The sequence below is a fragment of the Manis javanica genome, chromosome 8 (genome assembly GCF_040802235.1).
Source record: "Manis javanica isolate MJ-LG chromosome 8, MJ_LKY, whole genome shotgun sequence".
NCBI lineage: Eukaryota > Metazoa > Chordata > Mammalia > Pholidota > Manidae > Manis > Manis javanica.
In genome coordinates this window covers 84,848,005-84,873,386 of record NC_133163.1, presented here as the reverse complement: position 1 = coordinate 84,873,386, position 25,382 = coordinate 84,848,005, and the positions used below count along the sequence as shown (strand labels likewise).

Here is a 25,382-nt window from a genome sequence, read left to right as displayed (position 1 = left end):
CACTGAGACAAGTCCAGGGTGACTCGCAGGTTCTGGCTTGGACACCTGGTGGAATGTGAAAATACAAAATACTGGAGAAGCAAATTTGGAAAAAACAGGATTTTGTGTCACTTTCTGTCCAAAACTACCCATGCCAAGTCTTGAGGAAGAGCACCAATACTTCTTTCCCACTTATCTTGGAAAGGACCAGATGGCTATGGAACCCCAAAGGCTGTGAGGCAAGTGATCAGTATCTCATCCCTCCCCACAAACTCTGCTTTATACTCTACCTGTAAGGGAAGGAATAAGAATGCTCTCACGAATCTCCAAGTATAGGTCTTAAACACTGGGCGTTGGTATTTATGCATATTTATGGATTGATTTCCCTTTGGACCAGGCTAACTTTATACCAAAGGGCCACTAGATAGCCCCAAAGAAGCCACAGACTAGGGATCTTTCCCTTCTTTCCCCGATGCAGGCTTGTTTTCCCAGGAAGAACCACAGCTTCATCCCACATATAGGAGAGAAGTTCTGCAGTTTACGTTGTGTGGGTCCCACATCCACAGCAGCAACTCCACCGGTTGGTGGAGTGAAGCTACAGGGCCTATTGCTGTTTAAGGGACTAACATTCACTTTACCCTCTCCTAAGCCCCCAGAGAGTATTTCGTCCAGTGTGCACACACAGGAGCTGTGCACCCAGCAGCATGCCATGCTGTGACCTGCGTCCTTCTGCCGGTCAAATACACTACCAGAACTTGTTTCAGCAAGTCAGTGCGTCTGCTTTTGGTTGGTGGGGAGGGGTCCCCAAAGGCATCTGTGAATCCTAGTGGAGCATTACAAAATGCTGGATAAGGTGTTCTTGCTCTAGGGACAAAAAGCACGTGTCCAGCCTAATCAAACCCAAAGAGCCTCCCCTCACCACCATCCCAAGGCACAGTACAGACTCAAGAGCTGTTCCTGGAGGGAGTGGCTGCTAGCAGACTGGGCCTGAGCAGATGGCACCTCCATGCTTTTTTAAATCTGGCACCAGGGTGCAAGCAAGCTGATGAGGTGAGTGATCAGGCAGCCTCTCCTTGTTATGATTTATAGGACTGGGCACCACAGGGATCTTAGGAAACTCCAGTACTGAAATTACAATAAGTGATTCATATTTTCCAGTATGTAAAACATGTTTAGAGTCAACTAACTTGGAGCTAATGGCAAATAAGCTGCCAGAAAGTTCAGACTCTGGCATAAATCAAATGTTGCTCTTTTTAGGAGGTCAAGAGCAAAGGTGATACTCCCTCAGCAGGCTAAGTCCCTGCCTCTCTGCGTCTCACCCTCTGGCAACCAAACCAAGCACATCGCCTCAGCAGGACAACACAACAGCCCTCTCTGCTTCCAGTAATATCCTAGGATGTTCAGGAAGCCAGGGCAATGACTACTAACAAACTTTAAAAATGCCCCTCTTCTTACCAGTAAAGAGAGCAGGAATACATGTTATCTGTTAATTACCTGCCATCATTATTCTACGCCCTGGCAATTAATTTTGAAAACTAATTCTAGCAAGGCATTAACACAAAAGGAAAAGGGGAGCACTTCCAGTAGCAGAAACCTGCTGTTATTTCCCTGGGCCAGCCATCCCCATAGCTTATAGCAGGGTTTGGCAAATTATAGCCCAAAGGCCAAATTCAGCCCACCACTTGCTTTTGTATGGTCCACCAACTAAGAATGGTTTTTACATTTTTAAATGGTTGAACAAAAATGAATAGGAAGACATTTTCTGCCAAGTAAAAATGATAGGAAATTAAAATTTCATTGTTTATAAATAAAATGTTATTGGTGCACAGTCACACCCATTTGCTTAAGAGTTGTCTATGGTAGCTTTTGCATTACCACAGCAGACTTGAGTGGTTCCACTGGACTGTATGACCCACAAGGCCTAAAATGCTACCTGGCCCTTCACTGGACAAGTTTGCCAACTCCAGGCTCAGAGTGTTGCTGCTTGATGTGGCGAGGCCAGCACTACTCAAAGGCGTGACCTGCTCTGTTGACCCCGTAAAAGACTGTTTATGCCCCATCCTGTAATTTGTATGTTGAAATCCTAAGTCCCAATGTGATGGTATTAGGAAGTGGGGCCTTTGGGAAGCAATTAGGTCATGAGGGTTGAGCACTCAGGAGAGAAATTAGTGTCCTTAGAAGAAGAGACACACCCAAGCTGAGCTTGCTTCTCCTCTCTGCTCTTTGCCATGTGAGGATACAAAAAGAAGCTGGCTGGCTGTGACCTGGAAGAAGGTTCTCACCAGAACCCAGACACACTGGCACCCTGATCTCTGACTTCCTGCCTCCCAAACTTTAATAAATTTCTATTGTATATAAGTCCCCCAGCTTAGGGCACCTTGTTATAGCAGCCTAAGTTAAGGCAGTCTTCAAATACTCCCCATGGCTTTGTCAGTGTCTAAATAGCTGTTCGTCACTTCATTTTCAGTCATTAGCACCTTGGTGAGAATTAATTTATAATATCAGGAAACATGCCTTGGGAGTGGACCACAGGATTCATCCAGAGCAGGGGCTGGTATGGAGGGCGGCTCAAACTGATGGCCACAGAAAGGCATGGAAACCCCATTTGCACTGATTTGTAATATTACCAGGCTTCATGAACTCATTTGGGGTTAGGGGGGTTCCTGGCCTATGCTCCACATGAGAACAATTCACCTACGGTCACCAAAATCATCATGAAGGTTTATCAGTAACTGTAAGAAATCCCCTAGAAGTCCCCTACCCAAGTCCTATAGAGATGTTCCCCAGACTGTAATGCCCGAGAACTCCAGGGGAGGGGGGCACTCCAGGGATGGGCACTCCGGGGGGAGGGGGCACTCCAGGGGCCCAAGCGCAGGGCAGGAAGTCTGCAGTACAAACCACAGTCTCAAATGTCTCAAGGGCTGACTTGCCACCCTAAGCCTGCCACTCAGTTTCCTCTCTGTGTCCTAGCCAGTGCCTTATCTCCAGGCCTCAAGGGCTGGCCTGCATTAGACACAAAGTACGCAAGGCAGCAAGAGCAAAGGAGCCCTCTGTCCACTCTAGGCCCACTCCACATTCTCACAGAGTCCTGGGCCTCGAAAAGCAGGGGGAGAGGAGCCCAGGGCCTGCAGAGTTTATCTGTGGTTTGCAGACCTCAAAAGCCCAGCCAAGGACAAGAGGCACTTGATTAGGCATTAGAATTCTGGGTTTCCAGAGGGTGTGGAATGACACCCCAAACTGTAGAGAGAGGGAGTTGAGCTGGTGAATGGAGAGAAAAACAAGCACCTGCTTAGGGAGGATGAAAAGCACATTGAACTGGGGCAGAGCAGAAGGGGAAGTTTAGGGGAATGCTGGCAGATTCAGGCTGCCCTTACTAGATTTAGGAAAACCAGTTTGATTTCTGTGACTCTAACACCATCTTTTTACCAGCATCAGCAGAACCTTAAACAGAGCAATGACTTCGTCCTTCCTCAGTCATCCTTCTGGCCAGAATGTTTAGTCTAGGAGGAATTAACAAATTGCTAGAAAAAGAAAGGAGAGTCATGAGGGGTGGGCCAAAGGGCTGAGGCGCGTTCTAACCAGCAGCACAAATCTCCCAGCTGCTTTCCCGGGCAGTCAGGTCATCCCGCTGCGTGCAGTGGGTCATGGGCATGACGGGGCTGCGACTGAGCTCACTGCACACTTGGGATGTGAGCATTCAGAGCAAGTGTGGGGGCCAGAAGACAGAGACTGTGCTTCTCCTTCTGGCAGGACAGGAAAATGATCGCGCCTCCTTACTGCTCAGGCTTATCCAGCAGCTTCAGTTCTTCTTCTTTTGATGTCTCGTAATACTTTCTTATTTTAACCAGTTCATCCTCTTGTGCTCTCTGTGTTGAAACAGAAACAGAACACAACACCAAGAACTGAGCAACGAGAATCTGTCTAGAGTAACATACCTCAAGTTGTGGCCTCTGGGCCACCAGTGTCAGCATCACCTGTTTCTAGTTAGAAATGCAAATTATTGGCCCAGGACTGGGGCCCAGCAAGCCTTCCAAGTGATTCTGATGAGTCTGAGCATCAGACTGATTTGAGAATCACTGTCTAATACAAAGGGTCATAACAAGTGACCCTAGCTGAACACAGAAACCAGGATATTTGATTGCTACCTTTGGGTCCCCTGTAAGCAGGTATCTGTCAGGTTGTGCTTAGCTTTCTTCTTCTTGACCCTCAGAAGTGCCCTCCTCACTGATGTAGGCTCTTGACTTTTTTATTTCTAGTTACCATCTTATCTTTTTATGAATTTTATAAGCATTCTTTGTATCATTTCTTGTGGCATATAGTCACATACTTTCTCAATTTATCCAACTCTTACAGTTGTGTGCAGCTTACTTCCACTGTGAGCTAACAGTACCGACCGACCATGTGCACAGTTTCGAGCCCATGTTAACAGTAAAAAGCATCTAGGAGTCCCTTTGCATTTTACAGAGTCCTTCAACATCAATTACTGTATTTTCATCTTAGATGATTCCACCAAAATTATACTGAGTACCTGGTAAAGGGCTTGACTTGGAATCTCTCTCCCCTGACACCACACTACCCTCCAGGTACTCAAATATACTGTGAGTTCCCAAGGCCTGGTCTGTGCACACCTTCTTGTCTATTAATGAAAGCCTTACTGATGGAATTGTGAGAAATTCCCACCCAGTGGTACTAAACAATTCCTGATGTATACAAAAGACATAAAAATAGGTAGGGGAACTGGCAATCCCACCAGGTTAGATTATCAAACTATGGAAATTTTCTGTAAGACACTTACAGTCCCAGGGAACATAAGTACTGAAATGAATCATTTTTTGAGCTTGGTGACCACTGCATACTATAAGAACTAGAGGCAGTTTCCTGGGAAATACCATTACTTCAGTAAAGACAATCTGGTTCATCTATGTTCTCACATCCTAACAGAGTCAGTGACCCAGAACAGTTAACAATTATGGAATCCTGACTCTCCTGTGTCATTTTCACAGGATAGCCTGCCAGTTTTTGCTGGTCATTTCCACAGATAACCTAAATTTAAAGACCATCTATGTGTATAGCACTGTTTATTTTCAAAATACATTGCTACTGTTACATGTATTAAATTCTCTTTAAATACTCACAGAAAGTTAGGTAAAGTCCATTATAATGCCCATTGTGCTGACATCGAATAGGCCTAAGGGGTTTAATTGGCCCAAAGTCACTCAGCATTCAATAGGAGAGGGGAACCTCAAACCCAAGACTATCTGGCTCTAAATCCAAAACAAACACCATCATTCTGTACTACATTTTACACTCAACGCCACGAACTCAGGTAGCTAAGAGTAATCATACAGGCTGTATTAGCATTGGCATTCCCCAGAGGAAGACACCCCCATTAAGCCAGTAGCTGCTTTCATTCACTCTGATAGCAAACCACAGGGCTGGGTTCCGTGGCACAGAAGTGGTCTTCACCTTGAACTGCCCTCTCTGCAGGTGTGAACTCACCTAACTCAGATAACACAGTGGGCGTCAGAGCCTTATGCTATTCTCATGCCTGCTCTCATCTAAGTTTGCATTTCTGCACAATGATCTCTTCCTGCTATGTCAAAAATCCCTACTGTCAAAGAAAGGGAATGACTCAGGGATTTTTGGGGTGCAAGGAGTCCCAAGACTCCTTTTGAGACCTTAAAGGATTTTTTAGTTAGGAAGGATATGAAAATCTGGAAACTAGTTCTGTGGGTCTTTGGTACTTACATTTTCATATAAGGCCGCCAGGGTCTCCAGATCTACCACAGAGTCATCCACATTGAAAATGGCTGCCAAGCGCCCAAAAAGAAAGAAAAAAAGGGTAAGGGGTTTGATTAAACTCCCCACACTAACATTCACTCCCCATTTAGCTTCCAAGCAATACGATCTTGCATTTCTTACACAAGTTGCGTCTGTCAGCACGTTCCTGCTCCCTTTCTTCCTGCACCAGGGGCTCCATTGAAAAAACTAAGATGGCTCCCACTGCTGGCCTGACCCTGCCTGGTTTAATTCGTCAAGCTCTGCATCCTTTCTGCAGTTTAATTTAGGCTCCACGGGAGAAGTGTTTGTGCTTTAAAACTAAATCAGTTTGTAGGTTTGAAGCACAATTTTAAGTCTTTCTTCCCAGCTGGTAATTGAAGAGATTTAGTGCCTAATGCACCAAAACTGACTCTTGCCCATTACCAGGAAGAGGGAGAGAAAAGAGACAATATTGGCAAATTAAATGAATTCAGGCATGTGATTTCAGGCACCTTTCCATGGCCACTGCTAACATCTTGTTTGGATTAAAAAGACAAGAAAAAGCAATAATTTCATCAATGGAAAATTAAGATTATGGAAACCTCCCATGAGCGAGTCTTAAGGCAAGTTCTCATTCCCATGATTTTGTTCAGATTCTACTTGTTCTCTATCTTAAATAAGTCATTTAGCTGTAAACTAATATGCTTATGGCTCCATCTAGTAGATTCCCTTCCGTATATACTGGGATACAAACATTGAGACTGTAAAGTCTTAATGGATTTGGCAATCAAAGTGTTTGAAATAGGCAGCTCCACATCTTTAAATAATTATTCAAAACTAATAAGGTTTGTTCTCTCAACCTTACCTCCCTTCTGTGATTACATTGTGAAATTAACCAGCATGCTAGTAAATTTTCTCTGTGGCAGGTTAATTAATTTTATTAAACCAACCAGTGATATTTAGAATACCTTAAAATTTTGCTCCTCAACCATTATTCTATTCATTGGCATTATAGCACAATTTTTGGAGGGGGTAGGGTTCAAGGTAAAGGGCAGGTTGCTTTCAAACTGTTTCGCTTCTTCTGTAATTTAGAATCATATGAACTCCTTTATACACTTTTAACAAAATTAACTAACTGAGCTAAAATCATGTAAGTTCACAAACACCAAGAAATATACTTAAAATTCCTTCAGGCCACCTTCTCTAATTTAGGAGTTAATCAGCAAGCTATTCATAGATATGTGGGGTGGTGAGAAAAGAAGAGGTTAACATGCTAGTGACAAAGTCAGTTGTCTCAGATTCCACCAAGACAAAGGAAAATTACACTTCTGAAAAGGCCAATCTGAAACCACAAAAGAAAAATGTAGTTTGAGGAAAGAATGAAAGAATTTACCCTCCCAGGATTGTTATTTTTTGAGTGGGGATAACATGAATTCACTCATTTATTAGATAGAGCAGGCATTTTTACATGTTCGGTGCTTTAAAAAGCAAAAAGTGCTCAGGAACGTTCATTTTATGTAAACTCCAATATTCTCCTAGAAAAACCAGCCAGTAGGAATGCAGTAAGGAATGGTATAATCCTAAAAATAAGTTATCAGGAAGTTGCGCTTCTAAACTAATCATATATCTTTGGCATATATATGTACTATAATCTTAGATATAATCAAATAATCTTAACTTATGAGCAAGAAAATGAACTGTGGACTTTTATTCCTAGCAAATAAATATTTAATTTTTAAAAATTAACCAGTCTGGATACTGAGACACAGTTGACCAGGTGATATGGTCAGTTGAATCCCCACCAGCGTGCTAGGAGCAGAAAGAAAACACCTAGGGAGGATGGGATCCAAGAACAAGCATGGGCTCTGGGGACATTTATGCACTCATGTAACCATCCCTTGACTAAATGTTTGCTGAATGTGTATTAAGTTCTAGAAACTGTTCTAAAAATACTGTGATTATATAAAGCAAGAGTGCATTAGACATGCAAAGCACTTGTTCTTATGAAAATTATATTCTAGCTTAGAGGCCAGAAAATAAACAAGTAAATAGTTTCAGGTAATGGTATACTATGAAGAAGGTAAAGAAATGAGAAACATTCGATAGGATGATGGATGAAGGCTTCTTCGGGGAGGTAACATTTAAGCTAAGAGCTGAAGACGTCAGTCTGTGAATGTCTGGGAGAGGAGCACTGCAGGGAGAGGTAAATGCAGAAGGAAATTTCTTTTTCTGAGGAAGGAACGAGCCCGAGGTACAGAAAAAGACCAATATAACTATCATGGAGGGGGAAAACTTACTACGTGATCCTGGCAGGTTAAATTGTCTGAGCCTCAGCATATCTGTAAAATGGGTTTAATACTACTAACTGCCAATATTAAGTGTGATAATATGTGTGCACATAGAGCATGGCCTGAACTCAAAATGGTACCAATGAACTATGACTTATGATTTTAAATATACACATTGCTAATGTGTTTGAATGCCTGTTAATGCCTTATCTCCTTTAACACCTGGAAAGAATTAGAGAAAGAAGACAGCAACTATTTACTAGTTTGTGCTATAAATGAAACTTTCCAGAGTTCTTGAGTGTTTCAGAGAGCAGTCATTGCTCTTAAACCCTTTCATTCTTTTAAAACACTATTCGAGGCACAACTTCAGGAAGTATTATTAATAGGAAAAGTATATGCACAAATAACTCTAATTACAAAAAAATAATGTATCAAGTGTCTTAAGGGAAATACAGGATACCTTTGGGTCCGTTCAGAACATTGACCTAATTTTTATCTCTAATTTCCATCATTCCCACCCATCCACCTTTCATCGTATCACCAAAGTTATTGTTTTAAAACACAGGTCTCAAATTCTACTTTGATGTTTAAAAAAAACCTCAGATGTCTTTTCTTTAAAGATTGAGTGAAGTCCAAATGCTTGGCCTAGTTATTAAGCCCACTCTTTCCTTGGCCCCAGACTACATTTCCAGTCTTATCTGCTATGACTTCCACTTCTCCCATGCACACTGGGCTCTGGCTGTACTGGCCAGCTTCCTGTGTCTGAGCATGCCATGGCTTCCTCCCTTCCCATACCTCATACTCCAAGGTCCAGGTGAAAGGCTTCCTGCCCTGGAAGGACACTGCTTGATCTGCACACCATTAAGTCCTCACTCTCTTCCTCCTCCATGGCACTACACTCAGATTTTATAGATGGTAAAGACAGTCTATTTTAAGAACCTGCACTATGGTCTCTATATAACAGTTTCCCTCTAGACTGCAAATTAATGTCTGTGGATGGGATACATGCTACAGGAATCTCAACGAGGGAGTCCTTTTCTGCTGGGTGTCTGGGAAGTTTCTTGATAAAGTGAACATGGAGCCTTGCAAAAGAAAACACAGAGGCTTTAAAAGGGGATAGGATTTTGACAGAAGAAAATACGACAGGTGGGTGTCTAAATTAAGGTTATTTGCCCACCCCCATTTGTCCCTGTTAAAAAAATCAAGTTTTAGTCTGCAGAGTTGCAAAGGCATGTCCCCACCCACACACTCAGTATACACTGCTTGCCTGAATATTCCATTTAAAAAAATACTTAAGTTTAACAAATGAATTTTTTCATTTTTATGGAAAGAATAAGGAAAATACCTTTTCCCTCATTCTTAACCTTAAAATGTTTAAATAGCAGTATCATCTTAGGGGTAATGGTTCTGAGTAAAAATCAACTGTTATCTGGTTTCAGGTGAACACCTGAAACACTCAGTTACTAATCACCGTTAATTAAGCCAAATTCATTCCAAACAATGACAATGTGCAAATTTATGACAAGCGCTATTTGAACATAAACTAGAAGGATGCGGACATTCCAAGTAAAAGCAGCAGATGCAGAAAGGGTCATGGGATGCACAGGCAATGGTAGGTAGTTCAATTCTGGCTTGAAGACAGCATTAATTAAATACAGTTTGGAGCAAGAGCTTGTGGAATGCTGAATGTCATGGTGAAGAGCCTGTAATGCACTTGATACACAGCAGGGAGGCATTGAGCAGTCATGAGTAAGGGAGCAAATTGGACAGAGTCATATTACATAGCATAGGTCAAAATTTGGAAAGACTTATTTAGAAATGATTCCAGTGGGCGAGAGGTAGCAAAAAGCTGAATGCTGTGGACAAAAAGAACAGGACAGAGAAAGACACAACAGAATAGTATCAACTACTAGCTCTAGGACTGAGGAAACTGAAGTTACAGCTATTCTAAGGCTTTACACCTGTTTGGAGGAAGAGCTTTGGGCCCCCCATGGAAATAGGCAGAGGAGCTTAAGAGCTGGACAGCTTGTGGATCTTCCCCCAGGACCTGGAGGTGCAGTGAGGTAGAGGAAAATGACTGCTCAAGGAAGAAGTAAACAGAGAGATTAATTTAGGGCCAGGTATTCCAGTGAGGTTTCTCCTCTTCATGTAAGGGTCTTAAAAATAAAACAAAAAGGTAAAATACAATTCAGAGTTGGAAGAAGCACTATGAAGAGATCACCTGGTTGAGCCCAGGAGTAAGTAAATTAAATTATTTCTATCCTACAGAGTGACCAAGGAAGGTTATTGGTTAAAGGTCTAAAAGGTAGAAAAAAAAAAGAGAATAAAAAGTCCTAGGGCTCCTCAGAGAATAGTCATTCATGGCATAATTGTGCCTCCTATTCACTAAAAACAGTTTAAGTTCCTACATAGGGCCAGAATCAGTACCTGATCATTTATTCTTCAAGTATTGGGACAGTGTACTAGAGAATCAATTCTGGAAGGCACTTACCAAACTTATAAGCATCACATGAACCCATTTAATTAGTTAACTGATGAACACAATGTAGAAACAAATCAGTCATTGATTAAAATATTTTTGGAGTTATCTAGGACCAGGTAGCTACTTCCATTTTATACTTTAAAAACATACTCTCTTTCTCTGGCTCTCTTTTTCTCTCACACACTCACCAACACATACACCCCTTTTTATCTTGTAAGTTGAATAAACAAATACTAGCTTACACAAAGCCCTGATACAGTAATCCTAAGTAATCCTAGCTTTGGTTGCCATCTACATAAGGCTCATTATACCAACACTCCTGCACATGGTGCTGGAAAGGTGAAGTGTCAGAACCACAAAGGGGAGACCCCAACAACTCACTGCTACTGCAATATCAATCACCGCTTCTGGGTTTTACTTTTATCTCTCTCTCTCCTTAGTTATCCCCACTCACACTGTCAGTTCACTTAGAATATTTCACCTACACCTCACAATATGTCAAAAGGAAGTAGACACACGCTGTGAAAAGCTGGTAATTTTATTGGGTTCCTTTACCTTTAAAAATCTGTTACTTGGTCAAGTCTGGTTTCTAGTCTCCTTTTTCACAGGGAAATTGAGGCAAACATTTTTATGTGGTCCTCTGGTGCCTGCTCTGTACTCCGAGAATTATATACACAAGGATCATTAGAGTAGTGTTTCCCCCATTAAGATATAATAACCGTCAGCAGGGACAAAAAGCAGATCAGTATCACAAATTCAAGCTAATAGGCACACATAAAAACGATGTGCCTGCTTCAGGCACATACCCAGGGTCAGGGTCTTACACTATAGGTAAATTCCCTGTCCAGCTTAGAGACGGCTGTTCACAAGACGGCTGGTACAGAGAACACACAGGAGCTCTCTCAGCCCTCCAGTCATTTTAAACCCTGAGCACTTCTCTATCCCCAGGCCTACCATGCCAAATAAGCAAAGAATGACTGCATTTGCTGTTAGAAGGGCTTCTCATTAGTAAAAACCAGGCAGTTCCTTAAGAGCTGTTCTTTTTGACTGAAGGAGAGTCTTTGGGCAAGAAACACATGGAGGACTGAGGTAGGAGCAGCACACTCCTTAGTCTGTTAGATTAGCCAAAGTAAATCTGGTCATCCAAGGTGTGGCAGATGTTGCAGACAGATAGGGTTGGGTTGGTTTACCAGGCTCTGCCTGGGGTTGGTTTTAAAAATAACCTCTATGTAGCCCATTTCATGCTTCTTTGTATTCCATAAGGAGCTGACAAGACATCTTGTGCAAAGTGGGTGCTCAAAAATCGTCTGCAATGGACTACTAGATTTATTCTCAGCTCAAGAAAGCAAAGAGTAATGGACTTATTTGACTCTGATAATAGAAATGACTTTGTTAACAATGCTAACTTTCATTAGCCAGTATAAAACTCATAGCTGTTTTGCCCAAATGATGGATATTTGGGAGCCTTGATAAATACTCAATTTATAAGGAATGGGGAAAGTAACAAAGAAGACTTTGGGTTTTTCAAACTTTCACGTAACCTATCCCCTGCCCCCAAACGCCCACAAACAATTCCCCTGACCTCTACCAAAGAAAAGGCGACAATGTGAGTTCATGGGACCAGGCAGGGGTAGAATCTGAGAGCTGAGGAAAGCAGAGTGAGAATATCTCCCCACAGCCTCCCCTCCCACCAACGCCACCACTGAGAGCGAAGACCGAGTTCATGGTAACACTGGGCAAGAGGTGAAAAGAAGGAACCAGGCAAAAGAAAGGTGGAGGTGGGAGAGCCTTCTCCCCAAGTCTTTTCACAGTGTTCATAGCGCTTCTATACCCTTCTTCAGTATGCCTCGCTTCTTCCCTTCTGGCCGCTGTGTCCCACCTCCAATCAGCCCAGGCACACCTGTGCAGACACGGGTAGGGCGGAGTCTGGCTCTAAGCGAGCTTCCAAAGGAAGTGCTCAGGGCACCAATTATTAAGCAGCTTAGAGGAACCTCTAGCCACTATTACAGAGGGCGGGGACATTAATAGCTGGCGTTTTGGGGAGCTTCCTGTGTGCTAGGCATTGTTCTAAGTGTCTTACATTTAATCTTATGAGGCCAGTGCTTTTGCTATTCCTAGTTTTACAGATGGTAAAACTAAGGCATGGACTCACACAGCCTGATTTCCCAAGCTCAATTCCCAAGCTCAAATCAAATTTACCAGACTGTGACTGTACTTCTTTTATCTTCTGAAAGTGTTAGGTTATAAATAATCACTCCACCTAAAATCCTCACCACTGAAAAAAAAAAAAGAAAGAAAAAAACCGGTGGATCAAATATGCACGATAGCCTATATAGAAACCTTGGTCTCTAAACAGCATCATATGCTTTTTACATCAATCAGCAGTCTCCCAGTGGGAACCATATAGAGCCCAAGCTATGAAAATTTCATTGTGTAGTATACACATCTATAACTTCACTAGTATTTAATTACCACTAATATTTAATTCAATTCTAATATAGTGTCTTTATATAACAAAATGATCAAACCTCAATCTTTGTTAACTATTTGCAGTTATTCAAAATAATCAGCATTGCAAAGTCAAAGAAAAAGAATTTCTAAAAAAATAGAAACCTGGAACTTCAAAAGGCGTTATCTTAAAAGAAAAGAAATATAAGTATAGAATGAAAATTTAATCTAGGGTAATATAAAGTTTAATTTTTATGAAAAGGTGCTAACAATTGCAATTTTACACTGCATGCCACCACTGACTAAAAAGGGAAGCAAAGGCACCAAAAAATGAAGAAATCCAAACAAAAACTGCCTCCAGACACAGAGAATAACAAGTACCAAGGGAGTATGTTTTATACTATTATCTTCCATTGCCAAATGCCTGCTAATGTGTCATGTTAGTTGGTGGAGACCTTAATTCAGGATTTGATGTAAACAAGGGGCAAGTGTAAGCGACACAGTAAACAGGAGCTGGCTGGGAGGTGGAAGAAAAGACAAGACCAAAGGGACACTTTCTAATCTATACCAAAAGCTCAAAGTCACTTCCATCTTATGAAGCAAAAATCCCGATGCTCGCCTAAGTCCAGGCATGCACTAAGCCTGGAGGCACCTAGGTGCCATTTTATAGGTGCGATTAAAATTGTCCACGGTTCAACTCTCAAAGAAGGACACGGGCACAGAATTCACAGAACTTCTCCGCCCTTATTCACTCTCTTCTCCTTAGGGCAGCGGAATGAGGAACAGTTTGGGTTAAGCTGCTTCTGTTCTTCCATTAGTTCTGGCTCTTTTAAGCCAAAATTACATTCCAGGCAGATTGGATGGTCGCAGCCAGTTGCCTGAAGGTAAAGTACAAAGAAATGCCACCCTCTGCTTTCTGGACTCAGCTCTGAGTGAAGGAAGGTACAATGGTTTAGAAAGGAGTGGGTGGGAACCCTGCTGCTCAGGTGTCGTTGACCCAGTGGGAGGAAGAAAAAGGTGGAAAAGAAAAAGGAAGTATTAGAACTCCTGTTTACATTCATTTAAAGACTTTTAAAAAAAACCCCAAACCTGACCAATATTTAATAAGACGGTATTTAAGAACACTGGCACCTCTGTTTAATGTCATCAGGTCATGATCACATGCCGCCTGTGGTGGGTAAACTTCATACATGGCGTCCTCTCTTGCTCTTAAGCTTCCAACATATTGTGATTTTGAAGGCCCAATTAAATGAGTTTTATGATTCTAAAATCTGGTTTTAACTAAATTAAACTTGACAAAATAAACAAGTTGGCTTCAAAATATTCCTGCAAAGAAATCCCAGATTAAAGATAATCGACAAAAGAAAAATGGCAGAGCAGACACCATGATTGCTGGTACAAGTTCTTCCTTGGTCAGGGAATGAGTTATAAATGACAGTCAAATCAGATTTGCCAAGACATTTACCCCCATAAATTATAATCAAATTTATCATGAGACTACTTAAAATGTGGGCTTGAATCCACTATTGTTAATAATGAACCTCACACTATCTATATATTGAGTCATGAAGTATTAGCTTGCGAGAGCCCAAAGCCATCAAAATTAGTAGACATTTAAAATTACTATTGGTCTCATTTTAATTCATATTTTTGCAAATGTTTTATGTGAATATTGGTTCTGTCATATATTTACATAATGTACATGTTTCAGAAAACCTAGCTTGAGAAACACGATAGCAAACTTTTTACTGGTAGGGGTGTGCAATAAGAATTTTGGAGACTAATTACTTTGGAGTATAGGGTCTTCTAGGCCAGAATTACAATGTTCCTCAGGAAAGTTCTAGATGATTTCTGGTGAATTCCACATGCCTGGTCAAACTCATTATGTTTTCAACAACCAGCATAATCCTTAACAGAGAATTATAGAAATTATTAGGCAAAAGGGAACAAAGTTCAGCGGGTGTTTTCAGATCCAGGTTTTAGATGCTGGGCATATACCTAACTGGCATCCTGTTACATCTTGATTTGAGATTCCTAAACAGATAGATAATCTTTGATGCAGCTGAACTCCCAAACTGAGATTCTGGGCTAGTAGGGACTGAAGTGAAAAATGTTTTATTTTGATGTTAAGATTAAGTATTATAAATGTGAATTCTGAGTGTACGGGAAATTCCAAATGAATGCCAGGAGGTTCCTGGCACTGAGTCTGTTGCAATGCATGCAGAGGTTTATATCAAGAATAGTCTACAGCAATTTTCCATCTCCTCTGGGAAAAGGATAAGAGGAAATCACTAACGTGGAATGAAAACACTAATTTGCAATCATGTAGGCAGTCACTGTGTACAAGGATGCCAAATTGCTTTTAAATACAAATCACCCAGTTAAGCAGATGGAAAACCAGCAAGATGTAAATCACTTATTTGGAGTCTCTCCTGAACCAAATACAAATTCTGTGGGTATCATGGTCCATGGTCCATCTCTTAAAAATATCCTTCCTCCACAACCAAGGCCTTGCCTTTAATCATGCAGTGCTGTAAACTTCAGTCATACAGCGATATGGTTTTCTCCTAAAAATGTCCAATACCATCTTGGGTAGACAGAAACAGATAAAGGTGGTTACCACTTGGGAGATGTATATCTCTAACCTAGCCCTATCTCCTTAGCATTAGGCTAGAATTTTCAGACGCTCATTGAGCACTTTAGCTTAAATGTCTCCAGCCATCTCAGACTCAAATCATCCACAAGAGAATTGATTTTAGAATCAGAAAACTTTCTGCTTCTAGCTGTGGTTTTTCTCCTATCATTCCAGTTTATGTTTTTTGGCACCAATATACACATTCTTGTTGAAGGCAGAAACCCAATGTACATGTAAGTTTCTTCCCTATCACTGCTTGCATCTGATGTGGCTAACTGTGGCAATTCTCTCTCCTTGCACAAGGTCTCCTCTTCTATATTTCTACAGCCATGGCCTTACTTCCAGCCTTTGTCATATATTATCAACAATTGTAATCCCTTTCTAACAGATTTATCCACCTTCAGAATTACTTTTGTTTATTCATTCAACAGACACTGAAGATTATCACCCGGGTGCCAGGCATAGTACAAGTTGCCAGAGACACAGCAGTGAGCAATCTCTGTCTTGGAGCTTATATTCTGAAGGTAAGTATAAACAAAAACATAAGAAGATGAACAAGTAAATATTTCTTGCTGTGTATAAAATAAGAGAATTAATTTAGGGTAATTCAAATTAAGGAGGGGAGGTCTGGAAAGGCCTCTTTGAGGTGACATTTAAGCTGGAACCTGGAAAAGAAAAGGCTATAAACAAAAGCATTTCAGAGGGATTGAGCAGTGTCTGTTCATTCAAAATGTGTCCAACATTCAAAGATGCAGAAGAAGGAAAGAATTTGGCCTTTTTAAGAAACCAAAGAGGACCATTGCGGTTATTGTGTAGTGTGAGGGCAAGAAAGCACAGCCAAGAGAAGTAGAAGATACAGGCTGTGACCAGAGCACACGAGGCTGTGGAAACCAGCCTTCCACAGCCCGAGAGATACTTCCACACTCAAAACCAGATCACAGCACCGCTGTGCTAAAACGTTGTCTCCCTGTTATGATGGGACAATGACCAACTGAGTGCGATGATCCTCAGGGCTCTTGTTGGCCTGGAGGCCCCCTGCCTTTCCAGCCCTATGCCCTGAAACAACCTGCATTCACATGTAAGCTATATACTCTAGCTGTGCCTCCTTTACACAGGCCTTCTTTCCTCAATTGGAAAAGCTCCTTCCCTGTGTGGCAACCACCATTTCATCCTCTAAGACGCATCTTAAGTTTCACAGGAGTTGTCAGGATACCACTATCTGTTACTCCATGGGCAATCCTGTCATAATCTTGGGCTGCTTTCTACATCTCTCCTACCATCCCATGAACTCTTGAGAATGTTAAAGTCTGGATCTTACTCATTGTGGTAGTCATGGTGCCTGGTACAGAGCTGGCATTCACTAGACATTTACAGGGAAGCAGGGAGGGAGGCAGTCAGGCAGGAGGAAAGGGAGTCTTGCCTGAATGCACTGGAATGGAATACATGACACTGTGGTTCCATTTGGCAATGGTTTGGCCTATTTTTTTTAATCAAATTAAATGCAAAAAAACATTTATTGAATGACTCATATATGATACATTAGCCCAATTAGTTGTCAACAATGCTTAATTCACAGATAAATTCTTAGCAAAGAAATGCAGCATTACATAAAGGGACAACCACTGGCTCTGCTGCTTGTTATCTGTAAGAACTTGAGGTCTGGAACCCCGAAGTCCCACTTCTTGAATATACATTACAGGCAGTGTCTAGTGGACAACAAAGATGAGGAAAATAAGATTGCTTGTTAAGATATGAATCAGTAAAAACTGGATTATACATCTGTGGGAGGTGACTGGACAGAAATACCCAAAACTATTATCAAGGTGACCAAGCTGTAATCTCAGCAAGGGGGAAAACAGTATAAACAAGTATATAATGCCAAGTAGAGACAAAGGGATAGGGAGGTACCATGAACATATGATAAATATGTTATGAAAGAAAAACATTCTTTTCTCTAGGTGAATACAGAAGCTTTTTGGTTTATACATTAGTCCCCAGTGAATCTGGTAAGTGCAAGTTATTGCATCTGTCTCTGTGCACTGATGAAGAAGAATATATGATCAGAAGACTGAAGAACAGTCTGTGAGCTGTGGTCATTTCACCAGTGTTGACATGCTCTGTGACCCTGCCTTGCTCCAACTGGCCTGTCCCAGTTAGACCCCACTGTAGCCCCCCTCACTAAAACAAATGTTTTAGGCCAACATCAGCCCAGGGAGTTCTTTCATCAGGATAACAACACAAGGCCAAGTACATTCCTTTCATGACCAGACAGAGACTCAGAATGAAATATAACTGACACAGCTCAGGCTCCTATGCAACCTTCAGATGCCAGTGTCAGTCAAACAAATCTACAGAAAAATTAAGCTTGGGTGATATTGCCATATCCATTTGGAATGCATAACCAGACGAAGACAGGGAGTAGAGATGGTTTTTTAGAACTTCGAACTTGGGAGCTGACTCTGGTGGGTAATGGAGGAACTTGAAGCAGGGGAAGGAATGAACATGGTGGCCACAAGTCCTACAAGTCTGGGATGCTACAATGTTAAAGTGTAGGCTCACTTCTGATTCATGTAAGCACACTCTTGTCCAGAACAGAATACCAGAAAAGGTCTGGGCGAACTATTCTCTTATCCAACTCACAATGAACATTCAGTCCAACAAGGCTGCAGTGCCACGGGAAGGTTTCTTGTCCTGCATTGGTAATGAGAAGATCACACAGCTGGAAAGACTCTTATCCATATGGCAATCTGATATGGTGCAGCAGGACATGCCTAAAAAGGAACTGAGTGAAGTCTAAGGTGCTGCTGTCGTGGTGAGGACTCATGTTCACAGTGCTACACATTGCGGTGATGAAACCAAGCACACTTGGCTTTTCACCAGGCTTCTGAAGAGTGATGATGTTAAGGACAAGACTCTGCCATTGTAACTGAGGAATTCCTTTCTCATTTCAATGATAGACCTTTTTAGCTGCCCTGTGCCCCGAATTCAAATCAACTACTGCAAGATTTTCTGAGATTTACCATGCACATGTATATATTTAGTTCTACTATGAAGCTGAAAGAGTAAAACAGCTTATTTTTTTTGTAACTCATCTAATTTAGGATATTTTTAGTTTTATGTGGAATTTTTAATCTTTGCAATAAGGCAAAATTTTAAGGCCTTAATGAAGCTCCTTTGAAAGCAAGAGTAGCATATGAAACTCTTTCAGTTCGGGACCTATGGAGGTCTCCTGTCGTACACCAGAGTGAAATAAGTTTGAGGCAACACAGACTAAAATCTGAAGGGCAGTGTGGTTTGAGCGTGCTTCCAGTGTGAAACCCATGCCAAATTCTACTGAAATCCTCTATGAAAGACTGTATTACTACTCAGAAAATATTATTAGGGGTATGTCAAAATAAAAACTTTCATTTAATTGATCACTAGGAAGGGGAGTATTGTTTTCATGCAAGACACAGATTTTAAAAAGGTAAGATGGTTCTTGGTCTACTTTTCTAGGGACTAAGAAAAATATATGCAAGTAGAATTTCCTCTCTTTAAATGGCTTATTGCAAATTGAGCCAAAAATAACCAAGTTGAAATAGTGTCATTTGAAGAAAAAGAAGGGATTCAGAAACAATGACATAGCCAAGTGGATGCAAAAGGAAAAGTGTTTCTCCATATTAGTATTTCAGCTAATGATGAAGAAATGATGGAATTAATATGTCATCATTTTGCAAACTCCTTATGATATGATGAATCTAGACAAAGATCTTTGCCAAGTAACATCATAAAGAGCCAACTGGCAATTATGTACTTCTTGATAAATATACAATAGCATTTATAAAGTAGTCTTCCACACTCAGACTAAGTCTCTAGACCAAACAGAGTTTACAGGAACCATACGGGGCAGAAAAACATAATAAATAAAATCATGGCAGTGACATCAGCAAAATCTAAAATATGAGAAACTTCTCAGGACAAATGATCTGCTCTCTTCAAAAAAATCAATTACAAAGGACAAAAAAAAAAAAAGATGGAGGATACAAACCTCTAGATTAAAAGAAACCTGCAAGACACCAAAGATAATGCATGAAATTTGTTTGGATCTTTGTTCAAATTAAGTGTAAACAAATGGATAAATTAGTGACTACATGGACAGTCAGGGAATTGGAAGTACATATTTGATGACATTGAGGAATTATTATAAATGTTTTAAACACATGATAATGGCACTGGAGTTATGCGTGGAAAGTATCCTTATCTTTTATTGGCTACCAACATTTTTAAGAGATGAATTATCAAATGTCTGAGATTTGTTTCATAATAATGTCATTGACAGAGGGAGAGTTCTGCAGATGAAACAAGAGTGAGTTGATGGTTTTCCAGTGGGTATTGGGTACATGGAATTTACTGTGACATTCTAACTTTTTGTATATTTGAAATGTTTCACAATGAAATGCTAAAAATTTAAAAGTTGGTGAGGGGGAGAGGTGGAAATGATAGACAAGACTTACCCTGCTGGATATCTTTCATCTCTAAATGCAGACTTGATATCAAGATTCCCACAGTTTGAGATCGTTTTCCATCCAGTAACTTGATGATCTGAATTTTAAAAACAAAATTAATACAAGCTTAAATAATCATGCAGTCTTTCAGAAGCATACCAAAAACATTATGATTTTTAGGTATTCTGATTGGCCACCAAAATGATGCTAGTCACTCTTCTTTAACAATAGTTTAACTTGAAAGTAACTTATCCACAACTACAAATATTTTAGACATAAAGGAAAACTACCCCAAATCCCACCAGTCTAATACAAGCACTAACATCTTTACAATATTTCACTCTGATCTTTTTATTCAAACAGTTAAGTAAGTTGTAATGGCAACACATGTGGCAATTTTATATCCCACTGTCCCACTTTCCACTGGCATGTTTCCATGTTGCTGCTTCTTAAGCCACATTATGGCCTCCGGTCTGCTTGGCCGTGTCCTCATCTGTCCAGTGGTTTAAGGGAAAGATCACTGTGACCCTGACTCAGCTGTTTACCAGGGCTATGGCCTTGGAAAAATGACTTAACCTCTAGGGATTCAGCTTCTTGATCATAAAGTAGGGCTGACTGTACTTACTTTGGACATTTATTCTAGAAATCTAATGGCATATGTGAAGCGCTTAATATAGTTCTTGATGTAGATTATTTAAATAAAAATTTTCCCAAATTTGGAGAGTTAAGTTGCTTTGTATTTGTGCTGTTATTAATATAAATAACACAATACTTTGTACATAAAACTTTAATTTTTGACTGTTCTTTTATAAGAATATATGTGTGTATCAAAACTTCACAGTCTTTTTAGAAACACCAAATAGCTCATTGCCAATTAATGAATTCAATCTTTATGACTATTCCATGGGAATAGTTTGTGTTTCTCTAAACCTAGTAAGCCAAATCAGTTCCTAATAGGAAATCACACAGTTGCCAGTTGGGAAAAAAATCTTTTGTCTCAGCGAGTAAGTTACAAAAAAATCAATGGGAAATGCATGCAAACCTTACTAAACTAAACAGCTGTGCTTTCCCTCCCAACTAGCTATTTATAAACTTAGCAAAACAGAGTGAAGACAAGGCTAAATAATAATAAACATATACATTTATATTGGTACTAAACTAGCTGAATTATTTGCTGGTTAATAATAAGGGATAACATGAATTGGTTCCAATCAAGATTCTCTAATTGTCCAAATTGTCTAATTACCTATCTACCAATTGATCATAAGTCAATTATTTCCAGCCCTTTATATTTCCTTTCCCTGGTCAGAATAGCTACTTTTATTAGACCTAAAATATACAAAATACTAAGCTTTCATCAAAATAAAAGAACAATCACTGGCTTTTCAGTCTAATGTGTTTAATAATTTCAATATTAGCCTTAGAAAAAAGTTCTGGGAGGCTACAGAATTTCAAGAATTTTAAGAAGAAATAAAGAAAGAACTTGGTCTTTTAATTAATTTTTTTATATGAAAGCAAAAGCCAAGGAGGAAGAGATTATGTATAATCAGATATATTCTTTAAAAAATGCAATTTCTGGCTATTTCTTAGAGAACATAAATTTAAATGGTTTTTAAAAGTCCAATGCAAAATTAAGAAAACCCATATAAGTTTAATGTAAATATTCAGCCATGCCTTCATTCATTCAATAAATATCTGCTATGCATCCATGTGCCTGGCATTGCTCTGGAGTATGGAGATTTAGAGGTGACTAACACAGATCAAGTCCTTGCTCTCATGAAGTCTGTAGAGCTCAGTGATTTAAAAAGTCACTTTGACTTTCTTTCTCTATCTTAAGATTGCTTTGATTATTCAGGATCTTTTATGATTTTGTACAAAGTTTAGGATTGTCTGCTCCATTTCTATTTTAAAAATGTCATTGGAATTTTGATAGGGATTGCTTTGAATAGTATGGACATTTTAACAATATTAATTCTTCCAATCCATGACAGCAGACTATCTTCCCATTTATTTCTGTATTCAATTTCTTTCATCAATGGCTAACAGTTTTCAGTACACAGGTCTTTCACCTCTTTGTTTGGATTTATTGCTAGGTATTTTATTCTCTCTGATGCAACTTTACGTGGGGATTGTATTCTTAATTTTTCTGCTAGCTTGTTACTAGTGTATGGAAATGCAACATATTTCTCTATACTGACTTTGTACCCTGTAACTTTATTGAATTTATTTATTAGCTCTAACAGTTTTGGGGTGGAGTCTTCAGAGTTTTCTACATATAAAATCATGTTATCCACAAATACTGACAGTTTTACTTCTTCCTTTCCAATTTGGATGTCTTTTATTTTCTTGCCTAATTGCTCTGGTTAGAGCATCAAATATTGTGTTGAATAAAAATGGTGAGAGTGGGCATCCTTGTCTTGTTCCTGATTTTAAAGAAAAAACTTCCAGCTTTTCACTATTGAGCATGATACTGGCGTGGGTTTGTCATATAAGGTCTTTATTATGTTATCATAACTGTGGTATCAGTGGTAATTTCTCTTTTATTTTTAATTTTATTCAAAACCTTTCCCTTTTTTTCTTGGTGAGTCTAGCTAACGGTTTGTTGATTTTTATCATTTCAAAGAACCAGCTCTTAGTTTCATTTATCTTTTTTATTATCTTGTTTGTTACTATTTCATTTATTTCCACTATGATCTTTGTCATTTCCTTCCTCCTACTAACTGTGGACTTCATTTACTGTTTTTCTAGTTCCATTAGGTACGAAGCTAGATTGTTTGAGATTTTTCTTGTTTCTTGAGGTGGTCCCTCTTTCACTATATTCTTTCCTCCTAGTACTGTTTTTCCCATACCCCAAAAATCTTGGTATGTTGTATTTCCCATTTTCATTTGTCTCAAGGTACTTTTTAAAATTTCTCCTTTGATTTCTTCACTGAGCGACTGATTGTTCAGTAGCATGTTGTTTAATCTCCACACATTTCATGATTTTCCCATTTTTTTTTCTGTAACTGATATCTAGTTTCACACCATTGGTTGCAAAAGATACTTGATATGATTTCAATGTCTTAAATTTATTGAGACTTGTTTTGTGGCCTAACATGCAATCCATTCTGGACAATGTTCCATGTGTTTGAGATGGATGTGTATTCTGCTGTTTTGGGATGGAATGTTCTGTATATATCCATTAATGTATCATCCGGTCTGATGTAAAATTGCTGAAAGGATCCTAAAAGCAAGTAAAACTATCACCTGAATTAACTGCAAAGCAACTTCAAAAGAAGAAAGGCTTTGGGAATTGACTAGATTTATTCTTAAATGTCCAGGATAGTGACTGAATCAAGCTTCACCATGACATAACATCAAAGTCAAGGAGACAGTCACAGGAATCAAATTTAGGATAAGATCACAACAGGGGAGCAGAAATTCCTTGAAATAAACATTCACCAAGTTATCCAGTTACAGTTCTCATAACCAACACATTCTACCTATGGGAAAGACAATGTTCAAATTCAAGTTTTTAAATTAAAAGTAGCTAATTAAAAGAAGGCAAGTGAGCAATCACAAGAAAATGGAGAGGGGAGGGATGGAGATTGAGATTGCCTGTCACTGGAAAAAACAAGCAAACCCATCCCCACTTCTTTCTTCAACCAGGCCAAACTGTGGAAAGGATGTGACCACAGTCATCCATCCTTGTAATTCTGTCTAATGATTTGGCATGGCAGGTGTTTGAAAAGAGAGTTTATTACTTTTACTGGACTGAAACCTTAAGAGTTCTCTGAAATGTGGCGTTGCCTACTAAAAAGTAGGTAGGCAGTGGTAAAGTATATAATATAATATAAAGGCAGAGCATTTATATTCTCTTTCCTGTTTGTGTCAAATTCACTACTTCTGACTATACTTTTAAAAATATACTTGTAAGGCTGACCAAGAAAGAAACAGAAAATCTGAACAGACAAATTACCAGCAACGAAACTGAACCAGTAATCAAAAAACTATCTAAGAACAAAACCCTTGGACCAGATGGCTACACTGCTTAATTTTATCAAACATTTAGTGAAGACTTAATACCTATTCTCCTTAAAGTTTTCCAAAAAATAGAAGAGGAGGAAAACTCATTCTATGAGGCCAGCATCACTCTAATACCAAAACCAGGCAAAGACACCACAAAAAAAGAAAACTACAGACCAATATCCCTCATGAGCATAGATGCAAAAATACTCAACAAAATATTAGCAAACTGAATTCAAAAATACATCAAAAAGATCATCCATCATGATCAAGTAGTATTTATTTCAGGGATGCAAGGATGGTATAATATTTGAAAGTCCATCAACATCATCCACTTCATCAACAAAGAGAAGGACAAAAACCACGCAATCATCTCTGTAGATGCTGAAAAAGCATTTGACAAAATGCAACATCCATTCATGATAAAAAAACTCTCAACAAAATGGGTATAGAGGGCAAGTACCTCAACATAATAAAGGCCATATGTGACAAATCCACAGCCAACATTATACTTAACAGTGAGAAGCTGAAAGCTTTTCCTTTAAGATCGAGAACAAGACAAGGATGCCCACTCTCCCCACTTCTATTCAACATAGTACTGGAGGTCCTAGCCATTACTTCAAGCTCTACTACAAAGCCACAGCAATAAGACAACACAAAGAAATAAAAGGCATCTGGATAGGCAAGGAAGAAGTTAAACTGTCCCTGTTTGCAGATGACATGATATTGTACATAAAAAACCCTGAAGAATCCACTCCAAAACTACTAGATCTAATATCGGAATTCAGCAAAGTTGCAGGATGCAAAATTAATACACAGAAATCTGGTGCATTCCTATACACTAATGATGAACTAGCAGAGAGAAATCAGGAAAACAATTCCATTCATAATTGCATCAAAACTATAAAATACCTAGGAATAAACCTAACAAAGGAAGTGAAAGACCTATACTCTGAAAACTACAAGACACTCATGAGAGAAATTAAAGAAGATACCAATAAATAGAAACACATCCCATGCTCATGGATAGGAAGAATTAATATTGTCAAAATGGCCACCCTGCTAAAGCAATCTACAGATTCTATGCAATTCCTATCAAAATACCAACAGCATTCTTCAACAAACTAGGGAAAATCATCCTGAAATTCTTATGGAACCACAAAAGTCCTCGAATAGCCAAAGCAATCCTGAGAAGGAAGAATAAATCTGGGGGGATTATGCTCCCCAACTTTAAGCTCTACTACAAAGCTATAGTAATCAAGACAATTTGGTACTGGCACAAGAACAGACCCATAGACCAA

General features: G+C 39.6%; 1 protein-coding gene across 5 annotated transcripts in view; it reads right to left on the bottom strand.

Annotated features, from left to right (window-relative positions):
- FMN1 (formin 1) overlaps positions 1–25,382 on the bottom strand; it is a 410,926-nt gene that overhangs the window by 128,670 nt on the left and 256,874 nt on the right. For all 5 annotated transcript variants that reach the window (XM_073211578.1, XM_017655899.3, XM_073211579.1 and 2 more), the window contains 3 exons: positions 20,086–20,173; positions 5,728–5,789; positions 3,757–3,845 (listed from right to left, as the gene is read on the bottom strand). In XM_073211578.1, the coding sequence (XP_073067679.1) occupies positions 3,757–3,845; positions 5,728–5,789; positions 20,086–20,173 (239 nt within the window). The remainder of the gene's footprint in view (positions 1–3,756; positions 3,846–5,727; positions 5,790–20,085; positions 20,174–25,382) is intronic.